Genomic DNA, 18,550 nt, shown 5'->3' on the forward strand with positions numbered 1-18,550 from the left:
TGGACATGGTGATGTCCACAGAATGTCTTCCCTTCCTGCATTATGTTGACATCTTTTGTTCACAAAGTTCACACTGGGTATGTAACAGCACACCATCACGTTCCTTTTTACATTTGTAGTGTGGACATTCCTATGCTATCCTGTGGTAAAGAAAACTAAGGCCATTTAATTTGTCTCTCTGCTTTGGCCTTTGATCTAGAATTTCTATGACAACTTCCTGAACTGCTCTGTTTATTTTGGCCCGGCATAACCCTGACCTCCAAATGCTTCAGTAGCTAGTGTTTCAGAGTGGGGAAACACTGTGTGGACGTGTGCAAGTCCACGCCTTTGAAGTTAAAACCCTGCACTATATGGACTTCTTGTGTGGAGGGCCACATTTACACCACACATACCAACATCTGTATCCTTGTGGACACAGTGCTTTGTTTTTCATATATTAAGCTACTCGGGTGTGAAACGCAGTTTTCAAAATGCTCCCATTTGAATCAAGAGTTAAATTCTTGGGTTGAAATTTCAACCGTCCCATATATAAAATACTTCAACTTGCCATGGATAATAAAACATTAAAAATCCCTCCTTTCCAAAAATTTCCAAAATCCATTTGTGAAATCCTTGTGGAGACCAACACACCTTAAGAACTTCCCTGTGGAGAACTTTTCAACCTATTGTCTTGGGTCTCCACATGGCACCATATTTCAACACAAAGTGTGATGTCCATTATGCCATAGGTCTATTGCTTGGTGTGATTCAAGGCCCACAGAACACACTGCCTTGCTGTGTCAGCAACTGATACATCAATAGAGGTCGTGCGTGGTGGTAATCTTTCCGGTCAGTGGCACATGAACAAAAGCACTTACCCGAAAGATAGCTGCTTTATACATTGTACACTTCTATTCAAGATAAGGTCAGTCTTGACACAAAAGCGATGAACCCAAATTTTGCAACATCATCACCGGTATTCATGCCATGAATACAACCACAAATGTGTAATGACATCAGAAATGTCAACAGTTCCAAGATTCCTCTTTTGGAAGTAAAGATAAAGTTTCAATTATGATTATGAACAGTAACTAAGTTCATCAGCTCTCCCAAAAGTCCAAATTTACTTCAATTTCAAGGTTTACCTTATCCTTTTTTTTTCTGCAAATAACTTTTTTAAAAGAAGACTGTACCCCACAAGGAGGCCCACCACATTTCAAATATCTAGAAATGCAAATACAATTGAAAATAAAATGAAAAACACCACATGAACATAACTTTCTGGATACATTTTCAATAGGCCAATCTTCAGTCTCTTTTTATTACTGGGGACAGTCAATGGCCGTCCACAACAAATTCTGTACACAATATACAGTACAGTGATTTATTTTTGTAACAATAACGGGATAATTGATTTTTTTGTTTTTACTTAAAGACCAACCAGAATGTATTGACAGAATGTACTGCAAATCCGTGCCACAAAACCAAACATTCTCGACGCTGTGAAGAAATAAAAAGTAAAGATTACCTCATGCTGCAGGCATGTCATTGTCACTATACATGTACCTCGAGTTAAACATTCTGTGGTCACGTCGGGTTTTAGCACTTTGGTCCTCACAACGTTCACACTTAAAGTCTCTGCAGAACGTTCTGATGGATTTGGGGAATTCAGAGCACCTCGGAGGTTTAGGATCTATAGTGAACCTGGAAGTGAATGACCTTTTGCCTACAAAAGGGCCAAGGAGCTTTATGATACCATATTGTGTGACAGGCTGTAAAATTGGATATTACCAACTCTGTTCCTATAGGTATGGCTTGCTGGTTCCCACCATGCCTTGCAAGATCTTATCCTGTTTTTTATGCAATTTAAATATCCACCTATTTTAGACATTTGAAATGGATCGTAGTCAGTGGGTTTAATGAGCCAAGCAGTTGTTTCCATTGTGAAGTTTTGTTTGTAGAATCAATTGATCCTTCTGCCCAATTGATGATGAGCATTCCTCAGTCGTCCTTTTTATAACACAACGTCCAAGTTTTCTGGCCAAAAACAAAACCTCAGATGTTACAGGCACTTTAATCTTAAGAAAGGTGTATCTGACAGCGCAGTAACGAGTTCACACCACCGCAGGTAGTGTGCACCACGTCTGAAGTACCATTTATGCACGCAGTACAATTTAAATCTATGTGTATTCGTTCTGAATGGCCAGCCAGCACTGTTTTTGTATTCAGTATTCAGTGGCTAGCGAAGGAATACGTGCACAGCCCATCCGGACGAGGCTTGTTGCAGTCTGTCAAGCTTTTTGTCAAGCCTCTTTTGCGACCTCATCTCCTCTTGCCCTTTTTCCGTCGCTCCTCCACCCGCTTCATGGCTCGCACGTCCTTCTTCATGCGCTTGTCCACCACCTTGTAGGGCCCCTTCACCCCGCGAGGGCGCTTGACCCGCTTGGCGGCGTGGGCCTTCTTAGCCACGACGTAGGTCACCTCCTTGGGCTTCTTCTTGTTGACCTTTTTGTACAGCCTGCCAAAGACAGGAAAGGGGCAATTTGAGGGGGTCAGAACGCGCCGGCAAGCCCAGAAATAAAGAATTATCAGACTTAGGTGAGTAAAGATTGGACAGTGTTGGGATCCAAACCAGTGACCCATGAGCCATGGTTCATGAGATCTGTCTAACATGCCATCTTTTTGGAATTGCAGATTGCAGACAAATCAATGTAATGCCATTACAAGCATACAATGGCATTGTACCACAAACCCAAAACTGCTTGATGCCGAATTGCCTCTGGACAAGTGCACTCTGTGTCAAAGACCAGATAAACAAAACAAGACAGTGGTAAAAATCACCGACCCCTAAATGTAATGGCCCCCCAAAAAGGCAACACTTTGTACTTCAGTAATTTAGTAAGTGCTCCCTGATTGGATGCATCATGCAGTCTAGCATCGTGATGAAAATGTTGAGGGTTACTACTGATCTCCCATGTGCAAGTTTTTTTTGTGCAAGATTTTCTTAAAGGTCTGTAAAACTCAAAAGCGACTCTGGTGATTTGCTGTGCTGTGCCTTCTGTGGGACACTGTTGCCAGGTAACAAAGATAAACACAAAGTTCATTAGAAATATACTCTAATCTCTCTTGAGACCAAATACTCCCCAAGGTTTGAGATGCTCATTACAGTTCCCTGTTTATAAAAAAAATTGTCAGTCAGCACTTACTGTTTAATTTGGTTTAGCTTCTCCTTTTCCGAGATGTCAACTGTATCGTTGATGGCTTCAGCTTTCTTGCGAAGCTTCTCCATCTTCTTCAGGGATCGTTGTCGCTTGCGTGCCTTAGCTTCGGCGATCTTCTTGATCGGCCGGGCGTTGATGTCCTTGAGCCGGGCGCGGTACTCGGCGACCATTTCCTAATGAGGAAGACAAAAAGAATGAAGTAGTCAGTATCGCACATTGGTATTTCATTTCAATACTTTTTCCGAACTGACGTACAGTGCAGTTCTGTTGAATGTTGTCAGTGTTGAGGCAAAAATCTTGTTGGCTGTTAACGAAAAGAAGTGGCTAAACCCGTTCTGGGATTCAATGCACTACATTTGTGGCACCAACTGAAACAACTGTCTGTGTCACATTTGAGCTAATGTGCACGTGCTTAAAAAATGAAGCAAGCAGTAGTGGACAGGTGATAAAGGACTGGAGTCTTTGCCGCCACCTGGCATGACAAAAGTCATCCAATGGTGCACCTGTTGTCAAATGCTCATTTATTGTGTTTCTTCCTCAACAGAACAAAATATTTGGACAACAAGATGAATGCAAGTATAACTGCTGAACGAGAGTACATCAGACATTATAAAAATAGTTTTTTAACGACTTGTTATAACTAGACAAGAGAGTAAGATATATCCATTCTAAATCACATTCAAATAATGCCGAGTATGGTATTGTTGCTAAAAACGGCAGATTTTGAGCACATTCTGAGGCTGCAGGCTTCCATTTCCACAAAAACCTATTGCCACAACTTCATTTACAATTAAGTATTACTTCATCCAGAAATGGTGTTGTGGTTCCGTGGCCACATTTACATATTTGCAAGGTGGACATTCTTTGGTAGGTTTGACATTCAAGTTGAGTGCCTAAACACAAGTCATTGAATGCATCCCTGTGTTACAATTTCTGGGAAGAGTTCGGTATTGTTTCTGCAGCCACCAAAGTTCAACATTTCTTCAAGCACTCCCAACTGCAGGAATCAAGAAAAATTTCAGACAAACTTTCAGAAAATAACAAAATTTTTATTTCAAGCATTAACCACTACCAGCCGGGGACTCCGAAATCGGAGCCGTATGGTTTATATGCGTGGCCGGGGTCTCCAAACTCGGACAAAGGAAACAGGGCCCTGTAACAAAAGACCGCACTCCGAACAAAAGACCAGGCTGCTGGGCATTACTGGCATTTTTCGCTCTCAAAAGTGGTGATAATCCAGCGTTGTTTTGAAACCGTATACCAAAGTTTGGGGCATTGAGAGCAAGCGGATTACCACCGGGGACAAAAGCTCTCCACCACCGCAGCGATGAGCCACACAGCACCGCTGCACGCTAATCTGGCCCCTATTGAAAAGAGGTCAGCAGTGCACTGAGCCAGGTTCGTGAACAAAAGACAGTTGTATAACACCGCACAATCTGGGCTCTGTTTACAAGGCTGCAGGCCTGGCTGAAATATTCGGGTGTCAATGAAGGTCACCTGTCAACTTAGAGTAGTGCCTGAAGATTACTCCGTGCGGCTATAAACGACTGTTAAATGGAATGATGAATTGTTGAAGGATTTTGAAAACGAAAAAAATGCTAGTCATGCGGGCCCAGCATTATCAACGTTGAAAAATGCCCCGGCACGAAGTGGTTAAAGGTCAAAACTTGAACTTTTTGGTGTCCTTGAAAAACTAAGTATCGATCAATGTTAAGAGCAATCTTGCTTTCCAGTTCTCCAATCACAGGCTGGAGCCATAGTCCTTTTTTTCCTGGGGTAAACTGTGGTTACCTTGGTAACAGGCAACTGTTTCCTGGTGTGTTTGACCTCCTCTTCTTTGAACCAAGACGGCAGGGACTCCTCACCATAGGAGTAGCGATTGTAGGCGTGCTCGATGATCTCCCGGCGTTTCTTCTTTGAGGTGGCCATGAGGGTTCCCACGGCAAGGCCCTCTGGGTCTAGGTACTTGACGTAGGCAGCTGGTGAGCCAGAAAGAAACAATATTTTTGACTGAAAGATTTACTGATTTTATAATCGATTACGAGACAACCGGTGTTGAAGTCGAGCCTGTGGCAAGTTCTCAAAAAATATGGCCAGATCCAACAACATGAGTCTTGAGGCCATTTTTTTCCGTGTAGTTCTGTTTTTGTCGTTATTTGAAGGATTATACTTAACTCAATGTTTTGATGTATGACTAGGTTTGGCATCCTGGTGAAAAAGTCGGTGGAAAAAATTTTACGTTTGGGTTGATTACACTGTGCACCATTCTTTTACAGACCTTCAGCTCAAATATGGCTCTGGGGACTTACGACTCATTTACAGTCATTTGCAAAAGTTTGGGACCGCTGTAAATACATGTTAATCATTCAATGAGACAATGTAATGGAGGCCCAGTGTCAGATATACCAATAAAATTCCGAGTGGTCTTAAACTTTTGCAAATGACTGTAATTAGATCAGGTCAGAATTGTCAAACTTAACAAATCTAATCTCTGTTTTTATTGAAAAGTGCCAACCAAAGATCACAAGGTGAACAACTTTAAATGAGAGAGAACACAGCAAGAATTACAGAGAGAGAAAGAATCAGTTGACATTTTACTTGAACTGTGACCAATGTCATCGGAGGAGAAAGTAACATCCTGATAAAGTTTCCCAGTAAGGTATTACTAGGGAAGACATTTTGTAGATCTGAGGGGGGGTCCAAAACAGCAAATCTCTTTATTTAAAAAATGGGAAAAAAGGAATTTAGGGGAATATTCTCGTATTCCTCCCATCCAAAAAGTAATGTTAAAAGCCCCAAAAGTTTGACTCACCCTTCGGAAAGAGACGAAGCAATTTTTAAATCTTTCAGCCCCCACAACAATTTTGATCTCCCTTTAGGGAAGAACTTGAAAAAGGCTTCTTTGTACTGCGTCGTAGAATATGACGTGCTTCAAAGACTAACCTTTGTCTTCTGCTGGTGTGACCTCAAGGCCGCTCTTTTCCTTTGCAGACTTCTTCTTGGACGCTTCCTTGTCCTTCTTGACGGGACCCCGATCTGTCCCCTTGGTGTCCATCATCTCCCGGATCATCACCTCATCATCGTAATCACTGTCGCTGTCGTCGCTGTGCTCCATCCTCTTGCCAGGGACACCGTTCAGGGCATTACCCAAGTCAGAATCCTCACTGCTGTCCGAGGGCAGTTCTTCCTCTTCCTTCTGGCCCTGGTCTGTGATGCTGGTAATGCTGGTGTCGAATCGGACGCTCTTGGACTTTGAGGATTTGGTCTGCGTCACTTTCCATACCTCTTCATCGGTCTCGTCTCCGCTCTCTCTTTTACGCCTCTCTACAAGTTGACGGTACAAAAATATGTTGACTTTGTGACTCTTTTGTTTTTGATCTTAACTTCATGCTTCCAAAGGACCTTGATTAACCTTTCTATGCTAGCGTTACTTCTGACAATATGAAGGAATTTCACAAAGTAGTAAAAGAACTTAGAGATGAAACATTGAACCTATTTCAGATAAGCAGACACTATACCTTTCCATGAAAAAGAAACCAATTCATACACAGTTTTTGTTTTCATCGATGGCACACTGAGGGAGTTTTCACAGGTATGCCAAAAATGAGCATAGGAACATATACATTGTGTCTACATGCTTTTTGTGCTTGTCCAATATCAACCCTGAGTAAGAGGCTTTATACCCACTGTTCAGAGCCAATATTTGTATACAGGGAGTTTTGCTCTTCAACAGGCAAAACTCCGAATATAAAAAAAAATGGCCCATTATGAGAGTCACATCTTATAAATATGAGAGCCAGGAGAAAAGGTTCAGGCTGAAATACTGCACAGCTAGAAACAAACCCACCTATGATGGAGCCGCCCTGTTGCCGATAGTTGTCTGTCATTTGAGAGATCTCAAAATCCTCATCCTCCTCTACCTCAAGGCCAGAGAAAATTGGCTGAAAGGGAACGAAAAGAAGCAACAAGTTTGGTAGTTGTAATTAAAATATAAAACCCCATCTGGTAACTGCATGCATTTTTACTCCCACACATTCGTTCTTCTGAATTACGAAATGTAGAGCACATGTAGCAAAGTTCTACTAATATCACTCCAATGCTTGGACTTGGACAAAAGGTTGGACAGGTTTGGAGGACTTTATGGGGTCAGGCAATTAAGATTGCTTGCATCACTGGTTACCAAAAGCTACACATACATTTTTATACAGCAGGGAGCCAGGGGGGCAAACCTGGCAGACAAATGTACACAAGTTGATGTTGATCAACACGTGGTACTTGACCAAACGTTCTCTCAGCTGTCCCCTTCCCAAACACTTTGAGCACTTAGTTTCGGGAATTCCAAGCTTGTAATTCCATGCTGCATCTAGATGTCAAGATTCCTGAGATACGATCTTCACGAGTAACCGGCCTGCCACTACCTTCAAAACGAAGACAATTGATTGTATAGCTTGTGCTTCATTTCTCAGAAATGATATTTGGTTCACACTCAGGGGACGGGTGTGCTTCTGGTAGCGGACCGTAACAAATGATCAGTGATTTTTCCAGGGGACCTGAGCACAATCTTCTCCTTTACCTTGTTGAACCACATGTCGGTGCGTCGCTGGGACCTGGTGTTGTGGTCTGTCGTGTCGAGGTCCACCATCAGGGGATTCTTCTTAAGCTCCTCATTCTCAGCTCCAAAATCACTGTCCCAAAAAAACAGGGACCCAATTTCACTGCAACGAAGTCTTACATGAAAAATTGGCAGCAGCTTTTTTTATGAAAACCAGAATCCTTGTTTTAAATAAAACAAAAGGAAATGAAAATACATGTACAAACTTTTTTATACAGTCATTTGCAGAACCAGAACCAACCTTTTTTTGGGGGTGGGCAAATTTGGTTTCACGGCAAAGTGTTTTGGATTTTTAATGTGTAAAATCTTTTCTGGTCTCTCTGGGGTTTTAGGCCACGTATTGGTACTTTATGCTTTTCGGAAAGAAGGGAAAGGAAAAAGAGGAAAAAATGGTGGGAAAAAAAACTGCCCTTCTCTCATTATTCCCCCCCCCAAAATGCTTTTGCTGGGGGTGGGTGGGGGGTTGGTATGACCCCTGATGGCCTCCTCCCCAATCCAACCTTAAACGTGAATGCAAAGGAGGACACATTGGCAGAACAAATTCAGAGTATGGCATTAAATTACAACCGTTTCCCAGAACTGTAAAATACAAAACTGCTGCATGCTGCTCGCTGGCTACAGACACTTGAAATGCACAAATCAGAAAAGTCAGAAGGTATGACATTTGGATCCTAGCAGAATTTCTCTCAAGGCACAACTAGTTTGAGGGAACACTTGATTACAAACATTTCGGGATAGACAGGTGGAGCAAAGATGTTTTCGGTTTCTCACAAACTTCTTAACACAACTTGACCAATGTCCCCAATTCCAGCCATTCTTAAGACTTTGGAGCAGGGAACAAAGACGGAAAGAAAATCCACACTTAATGTGATATGAGAGGTTAGACACTCACACATCCGAATCATCTTTGTCGTCGACCTCATCGTCGCTGCTTCCGCCTCCTTTCTTCCTCCTCTTGGCAAGCCTCTCCTCCATCAGGATCTGGGCCTCGTCTGAGTCCAGCTCACTGGGCAAGTCGCTCTCGCTGTCCGAGGGCTGTCTGGTCAGGGCCTCAATCTCTGAATCGTGGTCCTCCTCTTCCTGGGCCGCCTTGTCCACTATTTCCGAGTCGTCCTGGCTGATGACTTGAAGTTGCTGTCGAAAAGGAACAGAATCACTTTTTCGGCCCTGCATAGCTTTTGAGGGTGTGTCTGCATTTACTGAGGGAAATTTAATTTTTGGAATCCTGTATCAGGGTGAAATGACACGAACTAAAAATGAAGTCAGGTTGATGGCAATGCTTTGATAAATGCTCCCTCTTTCGTCTGGACCCAAGTTCATTGGACTTCTGAGCACAGAAGTGTGCGGAGCATGGCAGATGTTTGCTAAGCAGTAACAGATTACCAGCCGAAGCTGATAAATCTAACTAGTTCTCAACTTTTTTTCCTGCTTAGCAAGTTCATGTTTAGACCACTCCTGTTTTGTCTACAATTTGTACGGAGGGCCAGAGATTGCAGGAAACTTACCCTTTGGCTGGTTTTCCATTCACCTCAATTTTGTCCAAAAGTACATTTGTCCCATTCATTTTAATGGGGGTTGTGTTTTAATTTAGAATTGAGTAAGTACAGGTGTTTATTTTTGGGTGTTTTGATATCTGCACGGGATTTTCAACTCCTTTGTGTGAATTGTGCTCTTACTTTTGAGCTGATGGCCAGCCACAGTTTTAGCAGCCACTTTGTAGGAAAACATGACTGTTATGTAACAAGGAGCAGACCCTATGAAACACTGCCACATGTGTGAATGTGGACAATCTCTTGATTCCCAGCATAGTTTCAGGCATGGCATCATCACAGGCTCAAAACTTCTCCAAACTATGGCCTTATGTCTGACATTTCTGTAGCTGAAAATGAAGCTGTGATGAGCCATCAAGTCTTCTTCATAAAATTGAAGTCTGAAAGCGAAACAGAATAGGTTACTGTGACCAGCGCTGGGACAAGGGGCCAAAGCTGATCCATTCCGTAGAAGTTTGACGTTTTCTTCATTTTTCAATGCCAGAGGGTGTTATCATGTACTGATCAAGTAGCCAGTTTCAAGATTTCGTCTCACTTTTTTATTTTTCATGTTTTGTAGGGCAAACAGTGATGCAGCTTCCACAGTGTCATTCTGTCCAGTCGTCACGGCCATGGCTTTCTGCAAACGCTCCCGCAACTTCTTGCGCCGTTTTAGCTGGTCTTTCCTTTTTCTGGGGAGAGAAAAATTGAAACCAACTTTAACAAAACGAAAGAAAAAAAAGGAGAAATGAGGTCCAATCACATTGTGAGGCAGTAACACAACCACAGAGTCTCTAAAAGACCAGCTACCATTGCAGTAGGAAAGCATTTGGCAAGGGAGGGAAGCAATATTTTAGGGGACGCCATTTTTTATCATGTTCCCTGAACCTTATTGAATCTTATTCAATGTCAACTTTTGAAGGGGATGGTGGTGCCAAACTATTTGAGATTCCAAGCCACACTTTCTGTTTCCTTTTCCAGTGGCTTAAACCATTTAGATAAATGTAATAGCAAATTTTGAACTCTTCATCGTCCTAAGCGGAAACCAAAAGGGAAATGAAAAGTTAGCCACACTTTCGATTTAATATGACCAACTCCTGAAGAAACTCTACAGACAAATCAATAGCAATGCTTGAATCATGGCAGCACTGCAGTCATGGATGCATTCTTAACCTTGACCTACGCGTGGTAGGAGAGGCATGCCGTGTGTGCACCCCGTCACAAGCGTTGTGCCACTGCAGTTATTGCTTCTAGTTCTTCTTGTTGCTGAAGGTTGCTACTGAAGGTGCTGCTGCTTTGTAACAACCTTTGACCTGGCTTTCCTCACCTCTTGAGGGCAGTCTTCTCCTCCTCCTTGGCTTCCTGTAGCTGCCTGTTGATCTCTTCCAGCTCATCTTCACTGTCTGCTTCATCGTCAGCCTCTCTGTACAGGATGGATTATTAAAAGAATGACTCATCAAACCTCTACAATCAAATACTAAAAAGTATTTACAAGTTGACCAAGTTGTCCTGTTGGGTGAGGGGACCACGGCCCTCAATGCCCTCTTCCCTGGTTCTGTTAATGGACATGCTGAGTTGCTCTTGACTAGGACAGATAAAACGCCCGACGGTTATGTGTCCAAGCATTATTTACTGACTGCAGTTCTCGAATTTCTCACAGTGTGCTCTCTTTCGGGGTAGGCTCATACTTTTCATGAAATGGGGGTCGAAATCATCACCGTCGCGGGGAATGGAAGACGGACCTTGACCACTTCCTGCCCAATGATGGGTAGACACGCTGGGATTTTCTACTCATAACACTGAGGACATTTAAACACACTCTGGCCAATTCTGTATGCAGTGCCTGGTGAAGCCTGTACTTGTCACTGTGCTTGAGCAATTTTCATTGATTTTTTTAAGCAAATGGTGCTTTGTGACATTGTCTCTGAGTTTTAAAAAGCATGGGTGCAGTAAAAAATGAGCATGTGACCTCCAAAGTTCATTATATGTCAAGTGGCGATATCTTGTCATAAGACATCGCTTTTAGCCAAGAGGAAACGCGAGGAACTCCTCATATTTTTCATGTCATCTGGTCTGAAGTGGTTAAATGACTCACCCATCTGGTGCTTCTGTTTCTTCCTTCTCTTTCTCCTCCTCTTCCTGGGCTGCCTCGCTCTTGGCCTCTGCCCTCTCGGCCGCCTCCTTGGCCAGCTTCTTCTGCCAGTTCAGGAGCAGTCGGATCTCCTTCCTTCCCAGCACCTTGATGTCCCTGCAGCAATACTTGAGCTCCTGAGTGGTCAAGCTGTGGTTGGCGATGGACCCGTCATCAAAGACCAGCTGTGAAGGGGAACAAAGATAAGTCCTCCATTTTGCCAGTAGGCAGGTTTACTCAGGTGTACAGCAAGGGTTTTGTTTGTTGCAATGTGGACTTTCTTCTATTTCCACCGTCCCAAGTTTTAGATTCAGATCTACTTTCCCTGCCTAAGAGTTTGCATTTATAATCCATTTTTGCTGTCCTGATGTGTCTTCGAGTGTCAACCTAACCTTGCTTTCGAAAATTTCTACCCCCTTGCAATCTCAAACTTTGAACCTCTCTGACTTGCTACCAGGTTTACTTTACAGTTTGTAATGCATGTGATGGGTGTCCGCATCCTCGTCTCGAAAGGCGATGGTTAGCACCCGGGGGGGCAGGGCAGAATCTTGTACGTGATGTATACGCTACAGCATTTTGCAGTGTGCAAAGAAAACACGCAGTGGATGCAACTGGAGGCTGGTTCTATTCTACCGCTCAAAGCACACACCTCACTCACAGATTCAACATGGCCATGACTGATTTATGAAACACAACAAATGCGCGTGCACACCTGCTTTAACTTCAAATCCACCATCATCCTGCCTTGGTGGCTTTGGATATTTCTTACCTCACTCGCGCTGTTCAGCAACTCGACTGGGGAATCAGATGCTAAGAATTCGGTGACTTTGACTGCTGTGTGCTGCGTGTAGTCGCCCTCCGTGTATCCTTCTGCCTTAGGCTTGTGGGGCTTGTTCGGGTCGGCCAGGATGGCAAACTTCTTCTTGGTCTCCATGGCAACCTCGTTGAAGATGGCCTTGGGGTCAAAGAACTTTGGATCTGTACCAGGAACAGAGCCGTAATGGAGTCTTAAACACTTTGCCATGCGCAAACATTTTCACACTTTCCATGCAATATTTCCATGTGTGGATGTTAAAAATGTTGCAAATTTTCAATGATTTCAGAAAAACCTTACGAAATGAGTACGGTCGATCTAAAATACATTTGAATGCAGTTAATTTGTGTTACTAATTGTCTCTAGTTTGTAGAATGTTTAACAAATTATGAGAAACGACCAATGCTATGAAGCCATGCTGCAGTTGAGTCCATTGAAAAGCCTCAAAAATCCTCATAAGTCTCATCAAGTCTCAAGTCAACCATTAAACTTTGGTAAAGACTTTCATATCTTATTGCTCATTCCCTGTTTGTAGTGACTGGACTTGTGACAGCTTATGATAGTCTCAACTTCAAGCCCGCAAGTAGCATGCTCCTGTAAACATCAGATTTACATTTTTGCTTTTTGAGTTTCAGATTTTGATTGTGACTCTGTACATAGGTGTTAGTTAACTTTATTCCTTGCAAGGGTTTAAAGCTGAAATTTGCTCACCAATCTTGTCTGGAGCTGAGTAGCCCTGGCAGACGACAAAGATCTCAGCCGACTCACTGCGGGAGGCCTGGGGCTTGGTGGCATGGACCTTCTTGAAGAGCTGGTTGAGAACCCACATGATGGGCTGGTAGTCCTTGGAACGGAAGAGCTTGCTGACAAACCAGCCACCCTTTGTGAGGAACTCAGAGGCCAGCTTCACTGCTGACAAAGTCAGCTGGGCTGTTGGTGGATAGAAATTGGTGCTTGGAATTAAAACCGTGTAATGGAAAGAAGATAAAACGATTATACTGCTCCTCTACATGAAAGTTCTCAATTAAAGGATAACATTTTGTAACACTGTCTATTCGAAAAAGAATTTGTATTTGTTTTGAAGTTGTTTTGTTCTACCAAATCATGTGCTACCTGGAGAAAAAGCCACTTGCAGAATAACTCCCAAAATGTCTAAAACTCCTGTTTTTCCCAATTGTGTTTCTTAGGGCTTGCACTGGAATTGCAATGCAATTGTCTCGAGCTCAGTGGTATAGCCAGGATTTAGTCAGGGAAAGTGGGTGGCACCAACATAATATTTAGGTTGGACCTTTTTGGACACTAGAGGGCACTTTTTTTCTGACAAATTTAATCACAATTCATTAAGAAACGGGATGAAGGGGATTAATATCACGTACAGCTACTATTAAGCTCCAGTCTTTTCATATTTTATTACTGACAAAACACACTTTTGAAAAGCCATTTCCTTGGTGATAGGCAAATTATGGGGGTTTTGTAGAAGGGATTGAACCTGGGGAATAATGGAATTAGGGGGGGATTGGTCGAGGAGTGTCCCCCCCTTAGCTATGACATTGTTTGACCTATTTTTTTTAACCTTGTGTAAAGGCATCCAGGACCCAGCTGGTTCCCACATTCGGAGCACCGTCATGAAGGACACAGTCCGCTTTCCACGTCTGAAGTTCTTTCCTCAGAGCCTCATGATCAGAAGAAGACCAAGAGTAAAGTTTTCTGTAAAAGTCTGTCTTGGATTCTGCAATGTCCTTTTCCTATGGCCGAGGGCCTTATCATCAATTTTACCAGATGATGTTTACTGCCTTCAATACAGACTATCACATGCGTTCATCACCTGTGTTCTGCTTTTTGTGAATGCCTTGAAGTTTGTACACAATTCCAAACTCCAGTGTGCTATTTAGCCAATGACAGAGCCACACAGGAGAATTTTTTTATTGGTGTATTTTTTTCTCTGTCTTAAATCTTGACAATTTATCAAAACACAAAAATACATGTACAAGTAGCTCTGTTTCTTATCTGTTAGTTACTGTTTAAGAATCAGTTCTAGCATTACTTTTGTTTTCAATATCTGAGGACCTTTAAACATATACCATGCAGGAAACATGTATTAAGCTGGGGTAGAGCTCCTGCTCTGTATTTTGACAAGTTTACCTGTCTGCATTTTTCAGTGGTGATATCGGCCACGATGGTGGTGACATGTGGAATAGGGCGGATGGGAAACAGATCCACGCCCACAATGAGGCTGGACATGGGCATGTTCCTGGCAGCAACTTGCAGCCTGACAGGTTGCAACAGAAAGAGAATAATCTCAGTGACAAAAAACCTGGCATACACTGATTTCTTTCTTCCGTTCCGAAAAATAAAAGTTTGCCCTGATAAAACAAAATTCCTAAATGACGAAAAAAGATGGATATTAAAGTTAGAATAACAGCACTCTGATTGGTCAAAAGGTGATTACAAGTCCTGCATCAGAGATAACTCCGGCTCTTTTGGCGCGAGTTTTTGCAAAGTCTACTAGATATAACCAAAATCCACACGGAGAACATGCAAAACCTACAGAGACTCCAATGGAAAAGGTCTTGTTTGCATTTTTTTAGCCTGGTATTCCTCGCAGTGGGTGGATGCCTATCACTGTAGTCAACCTTAACCCTCCACGGTAATTTGGCTAGAAAACCCTACCAGACACATCGGGGCTTGCCTGCCCAGTGCAACAAAACCCAACAGGTCAGCTATCCCCATATCAGCCCCATGGACTGTGGTTACAAGCCATCATAATAGCCAGCAGTGGCATTGTTATATGGGACCAGCTCCAATTGTCTCAACATGGGCTTTTTTTCTGGCTGCTGTTGAATGCACAGTGCAACAACTTGCATGAGACTTTTATACACTTGCTGCGCTATGCTGTAAACCCTGAAAGTGCAGGGGAAGGGGGGGTGGATTCCATCCTCAACCCTCAACATTTTGCCTGATATCGCCATAATGCATTTTTGTCAGGAGTTGAGTCTTTCGGGGGTTTTAGAGTAACTCTTTTCGGTCATTTTGACACCATTATCATGAAAATCAGACATATTGTTCTTGTGCAGCGTGCATTTTTCCGAGATGGGTGAGCCAAATATGTATACCTTTTCTACTGTGGAGCTCATTACATGCAGGCTGGCACGCATGTCGGCTTGAACTTCAAATGGCAACAAACTTCTGATTGAGTTCAAACTTCACATTTGTAATAAGGAATACTTTTATGTGCATGCTAATTAAAAAAAAAATCGAGCCAGGCACAGCTGCGTGCCGGGGAGGGGTGGAATCCGAGATTAACTTGCCCGGTGGGCTAGTTAAAAAAAACAAGCTTAAGGCAGGAGCCGGATCACACCAAGTCTTTCTTCTTTACCATCCTCCTGGAGCAGCACACAAGTCGACGAGAACCCGTGACTGTTGCAGAAACTGGAACTTCCGGTTCAGCTGGATCAACTTGAAGGCTGATCTGGCTCTATAACCTATAACAATCAGAGAAATAAAGCATGTGGGTATCAATTTCCAATTTAATCTACATGTACTTTTTTCCTGTAATGAGAAATGAAATCTGACATTTCTGTTGGGTTGGCAATCAGCCACCAATGAAAATAAAGAATTTGGGCCACTTGGCAGTCTCCCATCTTCCCATTTAACTTTAACAATAAAAATGCACAAACTGAACGTGAACAGGAAGCTTTATTGACAATTTAAAGTTTTCTTAGTGAAACAAATATTTGCCTGCTGCCACGGTCACATTGTCATTGCAACTTTGTATTCATCTTAGGCATGAATGCTGGATCTCCATGATTGTTCCATCTCTGCTTGATTGGTTGATCTTACTGTATGATTTGTTAATAATCTCACCATCAACAAATCACCTTTTCTTTGTAATTCATGGTTGTGGAAGATTGTTTAATGTTGGATATTGCCCAGTAATAGCACAGCGCAATCAACCAATAAACCATGCTCAAAGTTCATGAGATGAGACTCAAACACAGTGCAATTTTGGACTTCATCTCTTATTAAAAATCCTCCATACATGTACATGTAGCTGCGAGTTGGTCCCAGAAACAGAAAATAAAACACCCTGCACCTAAAAAGTGTTGGGTAACTTGGGTTGAATTTAAACAGTAGAGGACTTTTAGTTAAAGATGACAGGAAAACGACAAGACAAAATAGGAGCCATGTTGCACTTGGTCAAGCTGTCATGCTGCTGACAACCACTGAGAGAGAACCTGTTGATGATCTTCCAAGGGGAGGTGCCGTATACCCTGCAGATTGGCCCACCAGCTTGGAAATGTTGCCAATAATACATTTTTTGTACATAAAAGTAGACTCAGAACAAGAAATTGTTTACAGTTGCTCAGGATAGTCGCACTATGAAAACAACATTCCATCCTTCTGCCTTTGAAAACAAGCATTATCGTCAATACAAATACATGTACTTCGTGGGTGATTTTGCACAATGGTAGAAAGGCACTGTGGGAAGGAAAAAAGGAGCAAATATCAGCCCCATCCCCCCTCCGCCCCACTGCCACATCACCCCATTTCCACTTTGCCCCAGCTGTGCTTGATTGTTTGGTGCCTTTTAACAGGTGACATGGATTGAAACAATTGTGACAACGAATTTGACACTAAATTGTAATAAGGAAAGAAACAGTATCATTCTTTTCAAAATTTATCAAATTTTGCCTGTAGTCTTCTATGGCTCCTTGTACATGTATGTCTTCTTTAACATTTTAATTATTTCATAAAGGACATTTTAATGTTTCAGCAATTATCTAATTTTGTGAATCTATTTCCAAACCAACTTGACTTTCAAAGGCACATACAAAAAATGCACGTCTTCCCTTTATACTCTCCTTTTGCAATTATATGTACATGTATGTGTCTCAAAAGTTCATAGGCTGAACTAGGCACATATTAGACAAACATAATTACTAGGCAGTAAGAGATCACCTGACCAGCACCCAAGACAAACACTACAAACATGACAAACGTGGTAACCCCTAAGGTTTCGATAACCAAGTTTTGTTCAAACTGAGAACATGCATTAAGTACTCTTTTCAGTGTAACTTCACTCCTTACAGTGAGAAGCATCGCTGACTTCAATGCACTGAAGGAATAAGATAAATCTGTTGCTTGTGCATGATCCACATTGGCTAAAAAGACATGATGCCTTCAGACCGTCTAGATGATCATGTTTATTGTAATGTTCTCCTTGGCCAACTTCCTATGTTGAAATGAAACCTTTAGCCATGGTTAGTTTGGCTGGGCAGACAAACTGTCCATGTTGCAGCCTTTGCCTGGGTTAAACGTAGGCCTTCCCCCAGAATTGTGGGGTTCGACATGCCTGGGAGCACGGTGGACGTCAAACCCACAGTTATAGGAGTAGGCCTAGGTGTTTCCTTGCTCCAAGGTTAAACAGTAAACAAAAGATAATAAAGTTTAACATTTTGGCAAAGTGGAAATAGGGCGAAGTGGAAATGGGACAAAGTGGGGATAGGACTAGGACGAAATGACTATAGGGGTGGTAAACTCTGCAAAGCGATGCAAACAAGTAACGTTAGGCCATAACCTAGGCCATGGTCATGATGATCATTAGTTGTTCGAGTAACTTGGACTCTACAAGTCGCCTTTTTAACCATTTGGACGGTCGATGATCGCCCAACCATGTCCAAATGTTTAAAAAGGCGATTTGTAACATTAGAGTCCAAGTTACCCCCCAGAACTAAGGGGTCCGACGTCCACTCCTCGAACATGGCAGAGGAGCGGACGTCAGACCCCACAGGTCTGGGGTAAGTCAAAGCATGGAGCTATGGTCCAAGTTACTCGGACGTGAGTGCGGCCCGCGACCGGCATAGCCATAGGCCTGCACTGCAGCAACAAATTTTGAGGAAGAATGAGTAACAAACCTGTTTCTTTCGCTAGATGGTAATATCTGTCCTTCCTCTGTTTTCCAGTCTTCGTTTTTTTACCCATATTTGACAAAGATGTTAGCTCATAAGAACAACCAACATTGGCAGCAAGTGATGGAAATGTACATGTACATGTACATGTATGTAGGCCTACACGTGTTGGTCAACGGGTGGTGAAACTGCACGTGTGTACTCTTTAAATACGTCATCGGAGTGTGTGCTTTTCTGATGAAATCTCATACAAACACGTAAATTCTCGCAAACATAACCTGTATGACGTCATGATTTTTGCGCTAAATTATGGCTTTCATCAAAAGTTCATTTTATTAATAATCCAATATCAATC

The 18,550-nt window shown here is 42.5% G+C and overlaps 1 protein-coding gene across 1 annotated transcript; it reads right to left on the reverse strand.

The window, feature by feature from the left end:
* Positions 1 to 1,269: 1,269 nt before the first annotated feature.
* LOC110982318 (pre-rRNA 2'-O-ribose RNA methyltransferase FTSJ3-like) lies at positions 1,270 to 18,420 on the reverse strand. The gene is made up of 16 exons (XM_022240654.2): positions 18,202 to 18,420; positions 15,663 to 15,768; positions 14,429 to 14,555; positions 13,860 to 13,959; positions 12,998 to 13,216; positions 12,242 to 12,450; positions 11,437 to 11,657; positions 10,669 to 10,764; positions 9,898 to 10,033; positions 8,705 to 8,946; positions 7,774 to 7,885; positions 7,048 to 7,141; positions 6,144 to 6,524; positions 4,992 to 5,179; positions 3,186 to 3,373; positions 1,270 to 2,497 (listed from the first exon to the last, which is right to left on the reverse strand). The coding sequence occupies exons 1-16, from the start codon at positions 18,266 to 18,268 to the stop codon at positions 2,302 to 2,304; spliced, it is 2,682 nt and encodes an 893-aa protein (XP_022096346.2). The 5' UTR covers positions 18,269 to 18,420; the 3' UTR covers positions 1,270 to 2,301.
* Between the last annotated feature and the right edge of the window lie 130 nt (positions 18,421 to 18,550).

Source organism: Acanthaster planci, linkage group LG09 (genome assembly GCF_054643075.1).
Source record: "Acanthaster planci isolate LZ-2023a linkage group LG09, COTS_SCS, whole genome shotgun sequence".
Classification (NCBI taxonomy): domain Eukaryota; kingdom Metazoa; phylum Echinodermata; class Asteroidea; order Valvatida; family Acanthasteridae; genus Acanthaster; species Acanthaster planci.